Here is a 20,294-nt window from a genome sequence, read left to right as displayed (position 1 = left end):
TATCAGAGGCTCGTTCACCTGCGCATCTACCAATGTGATATATGCCATCATGTGCCAGCAATGCCCCTCTGCCATGTACATTGGCCAAACTGGACAGTCTCTACGTAAAAGAATGAATGGACACAAATCAGACGTCAAGAATTATAACATTCAAAAACCAGTTGGAGAACACTTCAATCTCTCTGCTCACTCGATCACAGACCTAAGAGTGGCTATACTTCAACAAAAAAGCTTCAAAAACAGACTCCAACGAGAGACTGCTGAATTGGAATTAATTTGCAAACTGGATACAATTAACTTAGGCTTGAATAGAGACTGGGAATGGATGAGTCATTACACAAAGTAAAACTATTTCCCCATGGTATTTCTCCCTCCCACCCCACCCCCCACTGTTCCTCTGATATTCTTGTTAACTGCTGGAATTAGCCTACCTGCTTGTCACCATGGAAGGTTTTCCTCCTTTTCCCCCCCCTGCTGTGGGTGATGGCTTATCTTAAGTGATCACTCTCCTTACAGTGTGTATGATAAACCCATTGTTTCATGTTCTCTGTGTGTGTGTGTATATAAATCTCTCCTCTGTTTTTTCCACCAAATGCATCCGATGAAGTGAGCTGTAGCTCACGAAAGCTTATGCTCTAATAAATTTGTTAGTCTCTAAGGTGCCACAAGTACTCCTTTTCTTTTTGCGAATACAGACTAACACGGCTGCTACTCTGAAACCCATATTTTTAAAAAATCTGTTTCTATATACAAATTAGGTATGTTAATTATCAATAAGGTTTTTATTTACTAATCAATATACCCATCAAACTTAATAAAGGTCAGAATTAAATGTTTAAAATTCATTTAGAAAAGGAATATTTTGTAATTAGGCTACTTATTATAACAGACTAATAAGCTTAATATTAATCTTCTTTGTGAATGGAAATGTGATGCTCCAATTTTCATTTAGATGAAGTATTACGATCATATTCATATATTCATACGATATATATTCAAATTAAGTATCTGGACAGTTTTGAAGTTATATCCCTGGACTAAATAGTTTCACATTTAATAGGAATCAACTTAATGACGTTCAAGTACAATGGGGAAAATATATTTGTTGGCCCAACTCTATTACATATTGAGAAAAAAGTTGTGTCCCTTAATAAGCAGAGCATCATTTTCTCTGGCATGGGTGGCATGCCCCACTAAAAGCGGGAGGGTTGGAGCTAGTCAGCTCTGGTCAATCATCAGACTGTGATACAGCATGGTTAGAGGGCAGCAGGAGAGTGATGGAGGGGAAATATGTAAGCCCCAGGATGATAGCCTTATTCCCTGTAGAGGGAAGAGAGGTTGCTATACATTAGAGCACCTGAAGCAAATTAGGGTACCTGAAGCCAGTCACCTGATAAAAACCCTCTGCTTCAATCAGATGGGGAGGAGTTGAAGCAGAGTGGTTTGGTGTTGGAGCAGAGGAGAGTTTGGAGAAGTGCTGTGGCGGGCTAGAACACCAAGACCCTAGGTAAGGGAAACCTGGCTTGTGCAGAGAGAGGGCAGAAAGCCCCATTAGCTGAAGGACCGGAGAGGGAAGTAGCCCAGGGAAAGGAATCGCTAGTTCAAGTGGTTTGCTGCTATCTCTAGGGCCCCTGGACCCGGAGTAGAGGGCGGGACTGGGTCCCTCCTTCTCCACTCCCCTTCTCTGGGATATTAGTGGGACAGTTGATACCCCAGATGAGGGGCAAGAAACAGCACCCTGACCCCCCCCCCCCAAGAAGAGAAAGCATGGGACCCATCATAGTAGTGCCGGTTATTTGCCACACGTGATGTTGGGGATGGGATTACCGCGCTGTGGACTTAAAACAGGGTTAGCCAAAACCATTCCATCCCTAAAATGGACGACGTGGTCAAGGCCCTAATACAAGCCACCGCGGCCCAGCAGGAGGCGACCCGGGTCCAAACAACTGCCCAAAAGGAGGCGACTTGGGTGCAGCAGGAGACTAGTTGTCTGTTGATGAGTCAGGCTTCCCAGGATTGAGCCTTGTTGCAGGAGCTGATGAACCAGATGAAGGCCCTTATGGAGCTGAACCATAACTGTGATGGGACCCGGACCATACGGGCTAGCCACTGCCTACAGAAAATGACACGGGAGGATGATTCGGAGGAATACCTTCTGGCTTTTGAGAGAGCAGCCCTGCGGGGGGCCTGGCTCCAAGATCAGTGGTCAGGTATCCTCGCCCTGTTCCTGTGTGAGGAGGCCCAGAAGCTCTAATACAATAGGGCGCAGCAGATTACCTCCAGCTGAAGGCAGAGATCCTGGCCAGATCTGGAGTAATGATGGCATTGCAAGCCCAGAGGTTCCATGAGTGGCAGTATACAGAGGACAAGGCACCTTGATCGCAATTGTTTGACCTGATCCACCTGACTCGGAAATGGCTGCACCCTGAGGTCCTCAGTTCTGAGAAAATGATGGATCTCCTGGTGCTGAATCGTATATAAGGGGACTACCACCAGGCCTCTGGGCTTGGGTTGGCCAGAATGACTCCTCCAATTATGAACTTATGAACAGATTGCTGCGACCCCATGCCAAGTATGCCATCTCCTATTTAGACGACATAGTCATCCATAGCCCTGACTGGGAAACAACCTAGGAAAAGTAGAAGCACTGCTAGATGCTGTGCAGAAGGCCGGCCTCGCTGCCAACTCCCTCAAGTGCATGATGGGCTAGCTGAGGCCAGATACCTCAGGTATGTAGTAGGGAGAGGCTTGGTGAAACCCCAGTAGAACAAAGTGGAGGCAATACAGGGGTGGCCTTGACCGGTCCGCAAAAAGCAGGTTTCTAGGGACAGTAGGATGCTATCGGAGATTCATCCCTCTTTTCATCATGAGAGCAGGCCTGTTGATGGACCTGATAAAGTCCCCGAGATAGTAAAGTGGACTGATATGGCGGAAGGAGTATTTGCAGATTTAAGGACAGCCCTTGGCTGTCATCCAGTACTCACAGCCCCAGACTTTGAGACGGAATTCATCCTACAAACAGATGCCTTGGAGGTAGGGCTAGGAGCCGTCCTTTCAGAGATGGTAAGGGAGGAGGAACACCCGATCCTATACCTCAGCTGGAAACTCCTCCCCAGGGAATAAAAGTATGCTGTCATTGAAAAGTAAAATGGGCCATGGAGACTCTCCGTTACTACCTACTGGGGCGGCAATTTACCCTCGTGACAGACCACGCCGTGCTCCAGTGGATGCACTGAAACAAGGAGAACGCAAGAGTGACTAGATGGTTCCTATCCCTGCAACCCTTTCATTTCCAGGTACAGCATAGGGCCAGAAGCCAATATGGCAACGCTGATGGCCTGTTATAACAGCACTGCCTCTCGTCCCAAGTAGCCCAACCCCATGGTGTTGAGCTGGAGGCATCCGGGGGTAGGGTGGATACAGTATGGCCAGAGGGCAGCAGGAGAGTGGTAGAGGGGAGATATGTAAGCCCCAGGATGATGAGAGCCTTATTCCCTGTAGAGAGATTTATTGGAGCACCTGAAGCCAATTAAAGCACCTGAAGCCAGTCACCTTATTAACCCCCCCCCCCCCGCTTGAATCAGAGAGAGGGAGGAGTTGAAGCTGAGTGGTTTGGTATTGGAGCAGAGGAGAGTTTGGAGAAGTGCTGTGGCAGGTTAGAAGACCAAGACCCTAGGTAAAGGGAAACCCATCTTGCGCAGAGAGAGGGCACAGAGCCCCAGAAGCTGAAGGGCTGGAGAGGAAAGTAGCCCAGGGGAAGGAATCACTAGTTCAAGTGGTTTGTTGCTATCCCTAGGGCCCCTGAGCTGGGACCTGTAGTAGAGGGTGGGCCCGGGCAGGGACGGCTCTACAGTTTTAGCCACCCCAACCAGTGAAAAAAACTGCCGCCACTGCCAGCAGAAGGGAGAAGCTGCCGCCGATTTGCCGCTGTGGCTGGCGGAACAGAGAAACGGCCACCAAATTGCCGGGCGGGACAGAGGGCCTGCTGCTGAATTGCCGCCGCGGCAAAAATACTGCCGCCCCTTTCTAACTGCTGCCCCAAGCACCTGGTTGGAACACTGGTGCTTGGAGCCAGCCCTGGGCCCAGGTCCCTCCCTCTCCACTCCCGTTCTCTGGGATAATAGTGGGACAGCTGATAACCCAGATCAGGGCAAGAAATGGCACCCTGAACCCCATCCGCAAGAAGGGAAAGCACGGGACCCATCATAGTGCTGGCAATTTGCCAAAAAGACCTAGCTGGGAAAGTAGTGAGTGATCATAAATAAACAATGATTGGATTAATTGAGAGGTGACTGCAGGAAGAAGCTGAAGGAAGACTCCAGGTGGTCAGCCCTTCCTGTCATGGCTGGATAGAAAGCACCAGCTAGAAGCTTTGTTTGCCTTTTGTGAGTTTGTGGTCATTTTGGACAATGAATGAAGCCAAGAAAGAGGGACTAAAGAGGGACTAAGGTGTGGCTGCTATCTCTCCAGGCTGGTGAGGAAGCAGTGTTTTATACAAAGTACAATGTGCAAATTTAAGATATTTTAACTTTTTAATTGATTCGGGTGTGACTGAATCCAAAGGACTGACACTGGTGTCTCATATATTACTAGTTTAAGGATACTGGTACTACCAAGGTTACTATCTGTTTCTTTTTGTTTTTGTTTGGTAGGGCGCCGGGGAGATTTATCAGAATGTTAAAGTAGCTCTTGGTGTTGAAAGTTAGGCCACATTTTAGGTATGAGGAATATAGTTATAGCACCATAGCTACACTAGCATAACCCTGTAGTGTACAGCAATGGATGGGTTTTTTGTGGCTGCAGGAATAACAGCTCTATGAGTGAAGGTAGCTAGGTTGACAGAAGTATTCTTCAGTGATTTGGCTGCATCTACACTGGGGCTTAGATCAAAATATCTATGGTGCTCAGAGGTGTGGATTTTTATATCCCTAAACTCTGTAGCTATATCAAACTAAATTTTCAGTGTAGATCGGGTTATGTGCACATGGATAGCTACCAGCAATGGTATGTTTCATCCCCTGTATGTGGCCCACCCTTGTCTTGCAGAGCTTTAATGCATCCCATTTATTCCACAGATCCACCTTTCTCCCAGCCCCTGGGAGAGTTGCATTCCTCTCCCATGTGCTCCTGTAGAGTCCCATTGTCCTCTTCATGCTGTTCGTGCAGGCATAATCTGTATATTGTTCCCAGGGTCTCCCATCATCTTACTATTATATATACACACACACACACTCAGCAAACATTGTCCAGCTATGCCAGAAGGTCAGGAGACACTGCATGGGTGGTTTAATTAGGTTGCAACTTCATTCCTAAACATCTGGGAGTATCCAGCAGATAAAAGTGTACAGTTCTGGTGATTCCCTAATTATTTACATATGACTGGGAGAGGGGCTGCTCTCAGCCCTTCCCCTTTATTCATCCTTGTCCCCAGCCAACCCGCTGCTGGGAACCTTTGTCACCAGGGGCAGATTAAGATTTTGTAGGATCCATGGACCAGAGCAAGTGGGGAGCCCTCCACATACCTTCCGCTTACAGTCCCCTCCATCCCTCCACTCCTGCCGGGGAAATGGGGTTGGGACATGGGGGCTTGCCCCGTTCCACCTGGCGCTCCTTCTGGGGAGTGGGGTCAGGTCGCGGGGGCTTCGTCTGCTCTGCCCACCCACCCAGTGCTTTGCCCACCCAGCAAGTACCTGCTCCCACTCCCTGGCTGGAGCACTGGGGGGATGGAATGGAGCAAGCCCCTCCACCTCAACCCTGTGCCCCAGCTGGAACGCTGGGCAGACAGAGTGGTTCGGAGTACTCAGACGCTCTTTTTTTCCGGGGCCCCCAATTGGCTGGGAACCCTGGGCATGGGCCCCATTGGCCAAGTGGCTAATTCGCCACTGTCTTTCACGCTGTCTGGAGTCACTCATGACCATGAGTGCCTCAGAGCACATTGTCAAAAACAGAGCAGACATCCCAAACTGGAGGTGTGTTCTGTAATTAGATTACACCAGTGTAGAACCAAATGTAAATTCCCAAAATGCTACAAGAGCCTTATATTGGAGTCACAGAGAGTTCGCTTAGACTCTCCAGTCTATCTTGCCACCCAGACAACCAGATAGATTTAGTGATAAATGGCCATTTATACCAAAAATCACAAATATTTCAATTACTCCCATTCCCAAGAGACCAGTCATTCACCCACGTCAAGTTGCATTCTAGATCTCATACCAAAGACAACGCTGGTAGCCAATTTTATAGTAAACTAAATATAGTTTAACAACTTTGAAAAAGAAATGAGTTATTGGGAAATTAAAGTGATGTCACAGTCTATAATTTCAAATAGTGGCGGAGTTGTAGTAATCTGTTAGTTTCCCAAAAGTCTCCCAGGGCTACCCAGAATAATTCTGGGATCTCTGTCTTGGGGGGAGGGATAGCTCAATGGTTTGAGCATTGGCCTGTTAAACCGAGGGTTGTAAATTCAATCCTCAAGGGGGCCATTTAGGGATTGGCCCTGCTTTGAGCAGGGGGTTGGACTAGATGATCTCCTGAGGTCCCTTCCAACCCTGATATTCTATGATTCTTGTTGCATTATTCTGCCCTCTTAGAATCCAAACAGTCCAGACACGGATGACTTTTCCCTGAATCCATACTGATAGCTTCTTCTCACAGAAAACAAGCTGACAGGGTCACCACCTATGCTGGCTCTTTCTTTGATGGCTGGAGAGAGAGGAGCACATTTAGAGTCTTTGATTATCACACACAAATACCCCTTTTCTTCAGATGTGCACAAGTTAGCATTTTCCTGCTGAAGTTTTTCATTTGCATTACACAAGGCTTCTTTCTCGGTTGATGGGTTATTTAGTTACAGGGGTATATGCAATGTAAATGTTTGCTATTACATTATAACAGGATACAGATAAGTGAAAACAATGCGTGTAAGTTTAACACCAAATACATTCTTATACATATAACAAATCATTTTGATCTATTCTAATACACAGGTGAATTGGCCTGGAGCTTTGGCATGAGCTGGCACTTGGTCTGCCAGCATCACACCCTTGAATGAGGGTTAAGGGGGACTGTAAAGGAGGTGGGTTGATTCTCTGCCATACCAGTTATAGGTGCCACGAATCCCTGCTCCCTGTCTTCCCTGTTTCTGATCCTGTAAGGAATACCTCCTTTAAATCCTTTACCAATCCATTTTACATGGTCACCATATCCATTCCCTATGGAATACCTGGACATTCACCACAAGGAGGTGTCAGTAATTAGCTGAGCTGGCTCCCCGCCCTCTTCTCCCTCCTAATATCTAGCAGTGGTCCCAGACACCTACTAATGCCTTCTTTGATGTCTGCCAAAAACATGACAGCTCCAAGTCTGACAAATTATCCTACCTGAATAGTTCTGGTGCTGTGGCCACATGAGAATTTGCTGATGCCCCTCTGCTGCCTATAAATATGTCCACCTCCCTTTTACATACATCCTAGCCTCGTCCATCTGAGAGGCTTCACAGTTGTCCGCCACACCCTGCATTGCAACATGTTCGACCTAATAATTTTTACTCCTGGGGAAAAAAAGTTCCAGGATCTGCCAGAAGTCCTCTTACTCGCCTACCATATTCATCTCAAGTGGAGTGTGTGTGTGTGTGTGTGTGTGTGTGTGTGTGTGGTGACAAAATGAGAGAGATTTGGAAGAAATGCTCTTTGCCATTCTTATAAGTGAGAGGTGGGCAAACTACGGCCTGCGGGCCAGATTCGGCCCCTCAGGGCTTTGGATCCGGCCCGCGGGATTGCCGGCCCTGCGCCGCTTCCAGAAGTGGCCAGCACCATGTCCCTGGGAAGGGGGGAGAGAATAGGGGGGCTCCACGCGCTGCCCTTGCCTGTGGGTACCTCCCAAGAAGCTCCCATTGGCTGGGAACAGGGAACTGCGGCCAATGGGAGCTTTGGGGGAGGTTTGACTCTAGGTACCTTCCCCGAAACTCCCATTGCTCGGGAATGAGAAACCATGGCCAATGATAGCTTTGGGGGAGGTATCCACAGGCAAGGACAGTGCACAGAGCCCTCTGTCCCCTCACCTCACTTCCCGAAGCGGCTTGGGGCCAGGGCAGGTAGGTAAGCGGCGCTGGGCCAGAGCCCGAATCCCTCCTGCTCCCCGCCCTCCAACTCCCTGCCCTGAGCCCCCTCCCACACTTCACTCTCCCTGCATCACTGCCCTGAGCCCCTTCCGGAACCCAACCCCCTTCCCTGAGGCCCCTCATACACCCCGCATCCCCTTGCCCCGTGCCCCTTCCTGCACCCCTACTCCTTGCCCCAGCCCTACATTCATGGCCCTGCAAGCAATTTCCCTACCCAGATGTGGCCCTTGGGCCAAAAAGTTTGCTAACCCCTGTTATAGGTAGTGAAATGTAAAGAACATAATACATAAGCAAAAGCATCCCTAACTCTGTGCATCCCTAAGCATCCCTAAGCACTCCCAAACCTTTTGTAACTGCTCTCACTAAAGCCATCACGACATATTTTAGATATAGTATAGATCAACTAAAGAAATGAGCATCTTTTGATGGTATTTTGATAGACAACGACCTCATAACAGTGTAATACAAATTCACAGTGTAATACAATATCATGATCAATGGTCCCACGCTATTTTATGGAATGAATTATAAAAACAAAGAATTCAAGTCAGCTAAAATGCTGCAATGAATCATTCTTGACAAATGTTGCTCATTTCAATCAAACTCATCTCACTATAGTGCTGTTTTGTGATCTGTAGCTTTTAATCATTTTATCTTTGTATGCTATTATTCTTATACACCAAATAATACATATCTTCTAAATAATCCAAGACTGGCTATAGAAATAGTTTTAAAAAAATCTTTGTAATGAATATTTAATTTCCATTATTTCTCAGCTAAAACATGTACTTTTGAAGGAAAGACATTTCAGATACGGCATTTGTGAAATTAGCAATGATTATAGAAAGAATGTGTCCTGAGCTTGTTTGGTGGCTTAGTGTCTGCTTTGGTGATTTAATGTTAAGGTGAAATAAAGTGCAGCCTTGAGACATGGTGGTTATGTCACAGTGGGAATATACTCATTCCTGTTTGATGAGCTGAATTTGTATGGGCCATTTGGAAGCAAGATTTAAAATAAACTATTTAAAAGTACAAAGGATATTTAGAACTTCAGCATAATGAGTTTAAATTAAAAAGGCAGACTTTTAATCTGCATTATATTATCTTTGCAATAGTTTATTAGAAACAGAAAACAAAAAAACACTTTGGACTAGACATGTCCACTATGGATTGTTTCCAATTTTATGTCATTAACATAATTTCTTTAAGAATGTGTGCCTATTATATGTCTATGTCTGCCACTACACCTATGTTTCTTTTGTTTTTCCCCCATGGCTCTTTTATTAGGTGTTCCATGCAAATTTCATCTTAAATTTTTGGACTTTGCATTTTCTTAAATAGGAAGGAAGTTTGATCCTTGTGCATTTTACCAAATTTAAAAATATGGCCCTAGCATACCTTTGCCCACTTTTTTCTATATATGACGGATACTACCCTGTTATAGCTGATGCTATGCTCAGACTCTTGTTCTTGTAATCCATGTTTGTCTCTACTTATTGTTTGTCCCCATCATATTCCCCAAGCAACCTAGCAGACTTTTAGGTGGAAATTAATTTTGTTTGTTCCAGGAACAAAACTCTCCACAGCTGCTACCAAGCTATGGGTAGGAATGCCATGCAGTCATTCAGAAAGAACTTAACGAAAGCACAGCTTCTTAGTGGGCCACTGAAAGGGTGTCATAGTCTCTGGGCCACCAGCTAAGACAGGACATGGAACAAGCTGCCAGTCTGTTGAAACTACTGGCAACAGAAATGTCTGAGGCCAGCTCGTGATATTGAGCAGTCGAGAGAGACTGCTTCCCTTAGGCACTTATATACCTACCTCTGGATCATATGGGTGGGTCCTTGCCTGTGGATTAGCTGGACCTTAGTTGCATGGTATGGAACCCATCACAAGATCCGCTGGTAATTCCTTCTGATGATCAAGCTCTCTGGCTCAGGGATAGCTCATCAGCCTTATGCAGTATTGTTGTATCTGTGTCTTCAGACTCAGGCTACCAGGTAACTGAGGGATGACTCATCAGGTTTAAAGAGGATCTGAGGTAACTCCAGGTTAGGTAGGCTCAGAGGTATCACACAGGTGTAAGAGAGAGTGGGAGGAATTGTTCAGAGGCTTTCTGTGTCGATGCCCCAAGATCCAGACTTTCCATATCCACTTTAAGTAGCAACCAAACCTTCCTTTCAGGTGAAAGAATGTAGTGGAAAGTCGCAGGTTTAAACTTTGAGTTTTATGAGGATGATGACTTCTTCTATGGACTATTCCACAGCAAGGATTTGTATCCTACTATAACAAACATATATTATTGGTAGCAATGTTGTAACCCATATACCTTCTGGATGTAGTGTTCTGCCCTAGTGACATCGAGACCACTTAGAGAGTCATTGTTGAGTCTGCTCTGCAGCCTTAGCTAAATTTGCTTTTAGCTCATGCAGTAGATGCTCATGCTCTAAGCTCCAGAGGTCCCAGGTTCGATCCTGCCCATTGAGGACCAGGGTCTGTTGGCATTATAATGTCATTGAGTACTTAACATTAGGAATTATAATGTATTAATTAAATTCTGCCAGTTATAAATGATCTAAAGTTCTTGCTAACCTCTCAGCATATGATTGTTGGATTACACTCAGAAGCATAACTCTTCTAATAACGTTTTTTTTGTTTTTTTAAATCCTTGCTATTGCTACTCTGGATATTCTTGTTACTCATATAAACGTCCAAAAAGCTGTTGGCCTCAATTTTGTGACAATTAATTCCACATGTTAATGTCTCTAATACAGAGGTCCCCAAACTGAGAGCACTCCCCTCTAGGGGGTGTGGAGATACATCGGGGGAGGGCGGGGAGGCTTGGGCCAGTCCCATGTGGGCAGGGATTGAGTGCCACTCAGCCTCTCAATGCCCCGGGCTCTGCTCCGGTCCCTCCCCCAGCTGCATTCCCAGCTTCTGGCCCTGCACTTGGCCCTGTCCCCAGCCTCAGTGTGGCTCTACTCCTGGCCCTGTACCATGCCCCAGCCTTTGCTGCTGGCTGCAGCTCCGTTCCCAGCCTGGGTGGGAGTGTAGCCACACTTGGCTGCTCTACTCCCAGCTTCAGCCCCCTTACTCCCGGCTGTGTCCCCCCTCAGTCGCAGTCCCGCTCCTGGTCCTGGCTCAGGGGAGGAGGTGGAAGGGGAGCACAGATGGACATTGGGGGGGGAACACAACCCTGAAAAGTTTGGGCACCGCTGCTCTAATATGTCTCACGATTAAGATATCTCTAAAAAAAAATTTTGCAGTAACTCTCTCAATCAGTCAATAGTTATTTAAAACAACTTTTTTATGTGTTTTGCTATTTTAATCACAATTTACGCTAATGTTTTAATAGTCCATTTGGAAGGTAAGAGAAAGTGTTAGATTATTTGTGATGGATAAGAAAGGCAAGAACATTTTTTGGCAGTGAGCCGTAAATCTAGTAAAATTGATCAGGGGGGAACTTAAGTTATTGAATCACTAACGAGTATATTCCTGAAGGTGTAGTGCATGACTGATTCCTTCCTGACTAGCTGCAGTGTTTGGAAGTATTATGAATGATTGCTTTGCAAAATAAACAACTGTAGCTATTGAGAAATATCCAAAGTGTAAAGATGATGGTATCTTAGTTAACTATTTTTTTAAAGAAATGCATCAAAAGGACAACAGACTGAAATCCAAATGTTTAATTGTATACCACTTGTATCCAAGTATTTAGGGGAATAGAAAGAATGGAGCTAGTCTGTGTCCTGGTTGGATATTTCTGTGAAGTTTTTTTGCACAAATCTTAACTCTTGCTTCAAAAGTCTCAAAGTACCAGAATTTTGTGTAACTCTCGTCAGGAGAGTAGGCAACATAATCTGAGGCCAGTTCACAGGGAGTTATATATTTCATCATAGACTAAAGCAGAAAGTTCCGCCCTTCCTCTGCCAATTTTTATCATCATTTGCTGTGATACACTGATTACGTAGCTCTTTCTGGAGCATTTTATGGTGGGGGTAAGTTTGAAAGATCCCAGCAAGAAGAGTACCACCTATTAGATTCTGGGGGCAAATTATTCTTGGTAGTCACTCTTCGATAGTATCAGTGAGGCCCAAATTGTCATGCATAGTTAGTAACTATTAAGACCACAACTCAAGGCAGTATTGCCTACAGTTGTTAGGGGAAATGACAAGTAATCCATATTAGATCTCAGTTTATTAAAAACAAAAAATCCCAATCAAAACAAACACACACACACCTCATATGTAGCACAAGATATCATATCTTGGCTCCAGGGAGAAGGCCCACTTGTGCAACTGAGACCTCAACTGAGAGAAGATATCAGGGAAAAAAAAAAAACCACACACAAATCTGTGAATGTGATGGATATAGCTCTTCTTCAGCTAATACAAAAATCATATACAAATGAGCTGCTGTTCCATCACTGTTCATCTTGCTTCATGATTAATTTACTTTTTTAACTTCTGTTAGTATACATTTTAGACGTTTGAGATTTAGTCTAGGTAAGACAAGAGTATATGACTGTGCCTGACTGACCAGGGCAGATAGTTTCAGTAGAGACTTATGGGGACTGATGAACATTTTGAAGAACTTCCTGTTCAGTTATTAGTCACATTATTGCTGCAGGAAGAAAGAGGGAGAAATTAATTTTCATCTGAAGAGGCAACTTAAGAATAACCCAACCAAGTATTAATTGAAAAAAAATATTAAGGGAATTTTACATTCACATGTGGAATTCTTTGCCCCAAGATTGAAGCCAACAGTTTACTTTTTTTAAATCCTGTATTGGACATTTATGTGGCTAACAAGAATATCCAGAGTAGTTATAGTGAGGATTTTTTTTTAAAATAACTTTTTAGAAGAGTTACGCTTCTGGGCATAAACCAACATGTGAATGTTGGGAGGTTAGCAAGAACTTTTCTTATTGCATGTTATTCCATAATCACCTTTTGCTGTGTGATCCTTGCATATTTTTCTGAACCATTTGGTATTGAAGTCAAGGACAGGATACTTTACTAAGCTAACCACTGGTCTGATGAAAGTATGGCAATATTTATGTTCAATTGGCATGCAAAATTATCTGAATCTAATGGGAGTTTACTAGCTGCAGACTCTTTCTCAGTGTTTGCTTCACATTGTGTTTAAGTGGCTAAATGCTGGTTTTATGTACAGCGTTGGAGTTTTTTATCACAGGAAATAGAACTAATGAGCACTATATAAATAGCTATTGGAAATATACAGTGTAAAACCAAACTTGATGATTAACACAAGAAGCACTGTTGAAGAGAAATCTGTATGCAGTGCTTTAAAATGTGTGCAGTACATAAAAGTGAGCTCGTATGACTTTATTATAACATAATTACTTAACATGAACATTTTAAAAGGTATTTGAAACTTTTTATATACAATATTTCATCTGTGTTATAAAATGCAAGATAATTTTCTAGTGTTGTTTTAAAATGTAACAAGTGCAAAAGTAAGAGGTAGTTTTAGAATGTTAAGTACCATAATAATAGGTAATTTCTTTGGAACTGTGACGTCAATGACAGAATGTTAGTGACAGTGACAGTCTTATTTAATCTGTAGTTTTTAGCATTCCATGTATCTGGTTTTCATCTACTTCACCTTGAGGAAGTATTTTGGCAGAATGCACAAGGCTGGTTGCCAATGATTTTTGCAATTTACCTAAATAAAACTCTTTAATTCTAGAAAATGTTTTATTAATATTAAATAGGTTGCTGCAATTCATTAAACTGAAATTCACATTGTTCTGGGAAAAGCTCTTATATTTGGAGATACACATTACTTGAAACAATGAGAATGCAGTTGTACTGTATGACTTTATGTTGGAAAGAGACAATATTATTTATAAAATTGAAGTACACTGGATGAAAAGCTTTTTGTTCTGTTCGTCTGTATTCTCACTTAGCATTCTTCATCTTGCAGATGAGCTCAGTGAAAATGTTATGGCCTCGCCTCAATGGCATCCTTTTCAAGCTTATGTTTGAGGAACATGTAAACAACATCAGACCTGGCATGATGGCAGTAACACTAGCCTGTGAGGAGTTGAAGAAGAGTGAGAGCTTTAATAGGTGGTTAGAGCTAGTGTTGTTGGTTGGAAACTACATGAATTCCGGCTCAAGAAATGCCCAATCGCTGGGGTTTAACATCAGCTTTCTTTGCAAGGTAAGGTTAAACTATAACAACTTTTATTATTTTATAAGTGCAGAGTTGGGGCCAGATTCTGTGCAATGCTGCTTTAAACAAACAACTGAGAGTGCACCACCATGTGAGAATTCCCAGCTGGTACTCCGCCAATGTAGCCAACTCAATATTACCCCATTTATGATAAGGGGTCTGTGTGCCCAAAGGCTAAAGGAAGGGATATTGCTGGAGATTTCCTGTCTCCTGCTGATCTTTAATCAGTGTAACCACTCCTTGGAGGATGTTACAAAATTATATACATTAGAACAGAGCTAAACCTGTTCTGATACTTACTAGAGGTTTCTTACAAGCTCCAGGGCCCCAAAGATTTAGGTAAAACAAATGCATTGTACAGTTGGTTGGGCTCAGGGATCACTCCAGAATGTTATCTACAAAGGCCTATAGGGGTGGGAGGAATAAAAGCATGGCTGTTATCATCTGGGTATATCACATGTAATCAGTTCTCTGCCAGTTATAGATTTCAAGGCCAGAAAGGACTCTGTAGTATAGCCCATAGAATTTTCCCAAAATAATTCCTAATACTTCGGTTCAAATTCAGTTGTGAGGTTTATTGTGCCAGTGCTGGGTGATACTGCTGACCTATGATACATTGGAGGTCAGGCCAGGGATATGTGTAGACCTGGGGGTATGCAGAAGTCTTTAAGGAGATAATCAAATCATCTAGATCATTGTTTCTCAACCTGGTGGATGCAGCCGCGGGATCACAAGTGGAGGATCAGCATTAGGGGGTGGCAAGCAGGGCAATTGCCCAGGTCCCATGCCACCGGGGGCCACGGAAAGCTAAGTTACATGTCGCCTGGGGCTCAGGCTTCAGACAAAGCTCACAAGTGACAAACAGGCTCAAGTAGCACACTGAAATGTAAGTACAATATTTATATTCCAATTGATTTATTTTATAATTCTATGGTAAAAATGAGAAAGTAAGCAATTTTTCAGTCCTAGTGTGCTGCGACACTTTTGCATTTTTGTCTGATTTTATAAGCAAGTAATTTTAAGTGAGGTGAAATTTGGGGTACACAGGGCAAATCAGACTCCTGAACGGGGTACAATAGTCTGGAAAGGTGGAAACCACTGGGCAAGATGATCTGTGTGGTCCCTTCTGCCTTTAAATTCTGACTCTGTTTTAGAGAAAAATCAGCAGAAATATTAAATAGTTCCAGTGTAAAAAGGGAACATACATCAGTCTTCTTTGAGTGTACCGAAAAATGTTTGATTACAGATGGGTTCCTTATGCTTCAATCTGTAACCATCTTATATTTAACTAAGATTGTGTGACTGAAAAACTGCAGGCACAAAGAAACCTTCAAAAGGTATAGTTTTAATATAATTGAATTTGGTTATGTCCAGAATAAGTACATGCCAGACATAGTTAATCTGAATCACTTTGCAAGATCCAGTTTTATGTTTTAAAACAGGGCAAAAATGGCAAATTATTAAATCACTGATAAATACATGTTTTAAAACTGGTTACCACTTAAATCTTGTATATGCACAGTCATGCAGATGGATGAAGTACGGATTAACCTGGTTTAACTAAGTACATAATATACATTGCAGTAAATTTGGAACATGGGTAATTGGGCACAGGACTCCTGTTACTGTTACCAAGTGTTCCACACCTAGTTTCCTTAGCACTGTTCTGATTTTTTTTCACTTTTTTGCAGTTCTGCTTCCTCCTCACCATCACAAATAAGTAGAAGATGTAATACTTTTAACTTGTAACACTTTTAAGTTTGTTTGGTCTTCTCTGCAGTTCTTGGCTGACAGTTGGCTTATGCATGAAACTATGCTTGCTGTTGCATGCTTTGGCTGCAGCAGTTGAATGCTTTAATATGCATTGGAATGTGTGGCATTTTGCTTACATATGCGAAAACGCTGTAATTGATTTTGGGGAGCGATGTAGCAGAAACAGTATACATTAGGACATGCCAGGCAACACATTGTGGCTCTTATTAAATGGAGGGGTTGTCATGATGCAGAAGAAAAGGATACAACTTTTGCATGACAGGGAGATGCAGAGTGGTTTAAGGGGTGTGGTGCTCATGCAACTGAGGTTGCCATCTACCAAGTCAAGAGCTGCCTCTCTGAGCTTGTGAGGAAGCTGTTGTTTTTGAGGGTGTGTTCTACTCTTGTGGTGACCCTCATGAGAGGATAAGAGAAACTAATTTTGACTAGACTTAAATTCCTCAGATTAGACATCAACAATCAAAGAGTGTGTGTGTGTCTGTGTGTGTGTGTGTGTGTAAGTAAATTGCTTTTCTTACCACCTTATTATTTGTCACCATCATGGCTGTCAAATTTTCCCCAGATCATAGGTGACTCTTGAGCTTTTGGAGGAAAATAATAGGGGGAAGGATTTGATGTACGTGTTTTTATACTACCGCTGTAATGGAACTGTCTCATACCCGCCCCTTCCCCCCTCCCCTGTTAATGTCTTTGGTCAATGCTGCCCCTTTAAAATATTTCCCTGCCTGGTTGAGTGTCAATCAAGGAAGATTTCCTCTTCCATCTTGTCCTTGTTTTAGGATGACAGGTTCAAGCTCGTTCTTAAGCAAACTCATATTATTTAAACCAGGGTCGATACCAAGGGTGAAGTACTTCTTTGAAACAGAGAACAGCCTTCATAATTGCACAGGCAAGTAGGCCTGCAGGTCTTCAGTGTGCATGCAGATATGTTTCAGAGTAGCAGGCGTGTTAGTCTGTATTTGCAAAAAGAAAAGGAGTACTTGTGGCACCTTAGAGACTAACAAATTTATCTGAGCATAAGCTTTCGTGAGCTACAGCTCACTTCATCGGATGCATTTGGTGGAAAGTACAAAGGGGAGATTGATATACACACACAGAGAACATGAAACAATGGGTTTATCATACACACTGTAAGGAGAGTGATCACTTAAGTTAAGCCATCACCAGCAGCAGGGGGGGAAAGGAGGAAAACCTTTCATGGTGACAAGCAAAGTAGGCTATTTCCAGCAGTTAACAAGAATATCTGAGGAACAGTGGGGGGCGGGGTGGGGGGGGGAGAGAAATACCATGGGGAAATAGTTTTACTTTGTGTAATGACTCATCCATTCCCAGTCTCTATTCAAGCCTAAGTTAATTGTATCCAGTTTGCAAATTAATTCCAATTCAGCAGTCTCTCCTTGGAGTCTGTTTTTGAAGCTTTTTTGTTGAAGGATAGCCACCCTGAGGTCTATAATCGAGTGACGGGAGAGATTGAAGTGTTCTCCAACTGGTTTTTGAATGTTATAATTCTTGACGTCTATATATCACATTGGTAGATGCGCAGGTGAACGAGCCTCTGATAGTGTGGCTGATGTGATTAGGCCCTATGATGGTGTCCCCTGAATAGATATGTGGACAGAGTTGACAACGGGCTTTGTTGCAAGGATAGGTTCCTGGGTTAGTGGTTCTGTTGTGTGGTGTGATATATGCCATCATGTGCCAGCAATGCCCCTCTGCCATGTACATTGGTCAAACTGGACAGTCTCTACATAAAAGAGTAAATGGACACAAATCAGACGTCAAGAATTATAACATTCAAAAACCAGTTGGAGAACACTTCAATTTCTCTGCTCACTCGATTACAGACCTGAGGGTGGCTATTCTTCAACAAAAAAGCTTCAAAAACAGACTCCAACGAGAGACTGCTGAATTGGAATTAATTTGCAAACTGGATACAATTAACTTAGGCTTGAATAGAGACTGGGAATGGATGAGTCATTACACAAAGTAAAACTATTTCCCCGTTATTTCTCCCCCCCCTTCCCGCCTCCCACTGTTCCTCAGATATTCTTGTTAACTGCTGGAAATAGCCTACCTTGCTTGTCACCATGAAAGGTTTCCTCCTCCCCCCCCCCCCGCCGCTGCTGGCGATGGCTTATCTTAAGTGATCACTCTCCTTACAGTGTGTATGATAAACCCATTGTTGCATGTTCTCTGTGTGTGTATATAAATCTCCCCTCTGTATTTTCCACCAAATGCATCCGATGAAGTGAGCTGTAGCTCACGAAAGCTTATGCTCATGCAGATATGGAGGCTGCTTTATGGTAAGGAGAGGGTCCTTAGTTAATATTTAACAGGGATGACCAGCATTCTTCCTGTAGGAGTTCTTGTTCTAATGACTTACAGTATTACCTAACAGTGCAAACTGGTTATATGAATATAAACAAGCAACCTCAAGTCTTGAGATCTGTTAATTTTCCAAAGTCTGGATAATGCCAAAGTATGACTTTATCAGATTGTTTTAAAGTTAAAAGCTTTCAGTTCTGAACCTTCCCTCACCCCCCCCCAAAAAAAACAAATTAAAACAGGAATAATTTCAACTTGATTTTTAAAAAAAAAAAAAAAAAGTTTGGCATCTTATTTTTTTCTTTTGTGTGTTATGCTAATTTAGACATCCAGTGTGTCTTGATATGAAGTTGTTAATCTTTTACTATATATTTTTTTAGTTAAAATCTTTTCTCCTGTACTGTACCTTGCTTATTTATGTAAATTGACTCCTTTGGAATAAAAGGGAATAAATAATCTGTAAAAAGATTAAAAGGATTAACATTAATCTCACAGAAGACTTATAGCAACTTCATATGTTTTGCTGATAGCCTTTCTGTCGTCTACCTGTCAAATAAAAGTTTTGCCACACAACACTGATCTGACATCTTTCACTAGAGGTAGACTCAAAGGATTCAGCACAAAGATTTTGCCAACTTCAGGTAAAATAAAAACAATCTGCTGGGAAATACTATCATGTAGTAATAGCAGTTTTAAAGAGAGAGAGAAGACTGAAGGTTTTTAAATCAAATACTGCTTTCACTTTTCAGTAGAATTTTCATCTACTCAGAAATTCATGCTTTAAGCAGGAAACGACTTGTCCTTAATATGTGAGGAAGACTATGCATGCACAGTATTCCTGCACAATGTAGATACAGAAAGGTAATTCTTAGAGTTCAGGTAATATGTTTATGAATAGCTGTCAGCATAAATCTCTCAGATGCTGACATAGCACATGTAAATTGAATAATGTTGTAAATTGTATTCTAATGAATTAAATAACTGTTGAAGCATAGCTAATTACGGTTGCAGCTAAATTCCAGTTACTATATCTGAGGCATAAATTGCTTCTTCTTTTAGTTGGACTGTTCCATACTAAACTTTTTTTTTTTTAGGACTGCTATTTCCATTTAAATTATTTGAACACTAATTTTCTCTTTGGTAGATTTGGAAAGAAAGTAATAAACTGTTCTGTGTAATAATCTAGGTTGTAATAAGGTGTTTACTGTGGTGGTGGATGCAGAGTATGTCAAATGTCCTTTATCGGGTGATGTCAAAAAATAAACTAGTTAGCATACACAGTCATTGGAATAAAAACCCGAGAGATGGCTAAACCAAAAATGTTAATTATACCAAAGGTGTCATTAATGCATAGCTATAAGTATTACTTTCACCGTAGAATATTAATTGAGAGCAGTACATTTTCACTATGTGATACACCAAACTAGCATATGCTTAACTGAAAGAAAATTAATGGAAGTGAAGATGAGTTTTCCGTGAGAGAGTATACTCTATGGATGTCTGTTAGTTATTATAGAAATAACAGATGGTGATGCTAGAGATAAGGGTCATTGTGCCATTTCCATTATATACCCCTTTTTTCAGCACTTTACATCTTAGTCGTTCTAATTTACATTGGGTAAAAAAAAATCATAGAGTAGTCAGACAAAAAATATTTTTCCTTTTAAAATATCGTTGAATTGTGGTGGTGTTAGTAATTTTTGATTCCTTAAGATATTTTTTGACTGAAACTTTTATGTTACCTGTACTTTAGTAATCCTCAGATACTTGATTCTTAGTATTAACTCGGTCTCATTTACTTCCTTTTAAAAATGAGATATTTATGTTTGAGAAATGCCTTTTTGCAGTACTTTAAGTTCATAATTTTGTTTTGTTC

General features: G+C 42.4%; 1 protein-coding gene across 9 annotated transcripts in view; it reads left to right on the top strand.

Annotated features, from left to right (window-relative positions):
* DIAPH2 (diaphanous related formin 2) overlaps positions 1-20,294 on the top strand; it is an 835,399-nt gene that overhangs the window by 372,618 nt on the left and 442,487 nt on the right. For all 9 annotated transcript variants that reach the window (XM_038415147.2, XM_043492689.1, XM_038415148.2 and 6 more), the window contains one exon: positions 14,069-14,308. In XM_038415147.2, the coding sequence (XP_038271075.1) occupies positions 14,069-14,308 (240 nt within the window). The remainder of the gene's footprint in view (positions 1-14,068; positions 14,309-20,294) is intronic.

The sequence above is a fragment of the Dermochelys coriacea genome, chromosome 9 (genome assembly GCF_009764565.3).
Source record: "Dermochelys coriacea isolate rDerCor1 chromosome 9, rDerCor1.pri.v4, whole genome shotgun sequence".
Classification (NCBI taxonomy): Eukaryota; Metazoa; Chordata; order Testudines; family Dermochelyidae; genus Dermochelys; species Dermochelys coriacea.
This window is presented reverse-complemented; position numbering and strand designations above follow the sequence as displayed.